The 207-nt window shown below is 72.0% G+C and overlaps 1 protein-coding gene across 1 annotated transcript in view; it reads left to right on the forward strand.

The window, feature by feature from the left end:
- Positions 1 to 6: 6 nt before the first annotated feature.
- The window catches only part of STK10 (serine/threonine kinase 10), a gene marked incomplete in the record, with an annotated part of 115,765 nt that continues 115,564 nt past the window's right edge, over positions 7 to 207 (forward strand). The window contains 1 exon segment of the mRNA XM_027775894.1: positions 7 to 206. Coding sequence (XP_027631695.1) covers positions 95 to 206 — 112 coding nt within the window.

Consider the following 207-nt stretch of genomic DNA (forward strand, 5'->3'; position numbering starts at 1 on the left):
GGCGTCCTCCGGCCCCTCCTCCTCGCGGCCGCCGGAGCCACAGCCGGAGCCGGCGCCCGAGCCACCTCGCCCCCCGGCTCGCGCGCCCGCTGCCATGGCTTTCGCCAATTTCCGCCGCATCCTGCGCCTGTCCACCTTCGAGAAGAGAAAGTCCCGCGAATATGAGCACGTCCGCCGGGACCTGGAGCCCAACGAGGTGTGGGAGAG

This window comes from Tupaia chinensis, unplaced genomic scaffold (genome assembly GCF_000334495.1).
Source record: "Tupaia chinensis unplaced genomic scaffold, TupChi_1.0 Scaffold000612_1, whole genome shotgun sequence".
NCBI classification, from domain to species: domain Eukaryota; kingdom Metazoa; phylum Chordata; class Mammalia; order Scandentia; family Tupaiidae; genus Tupaia; species Tupaia belangeri.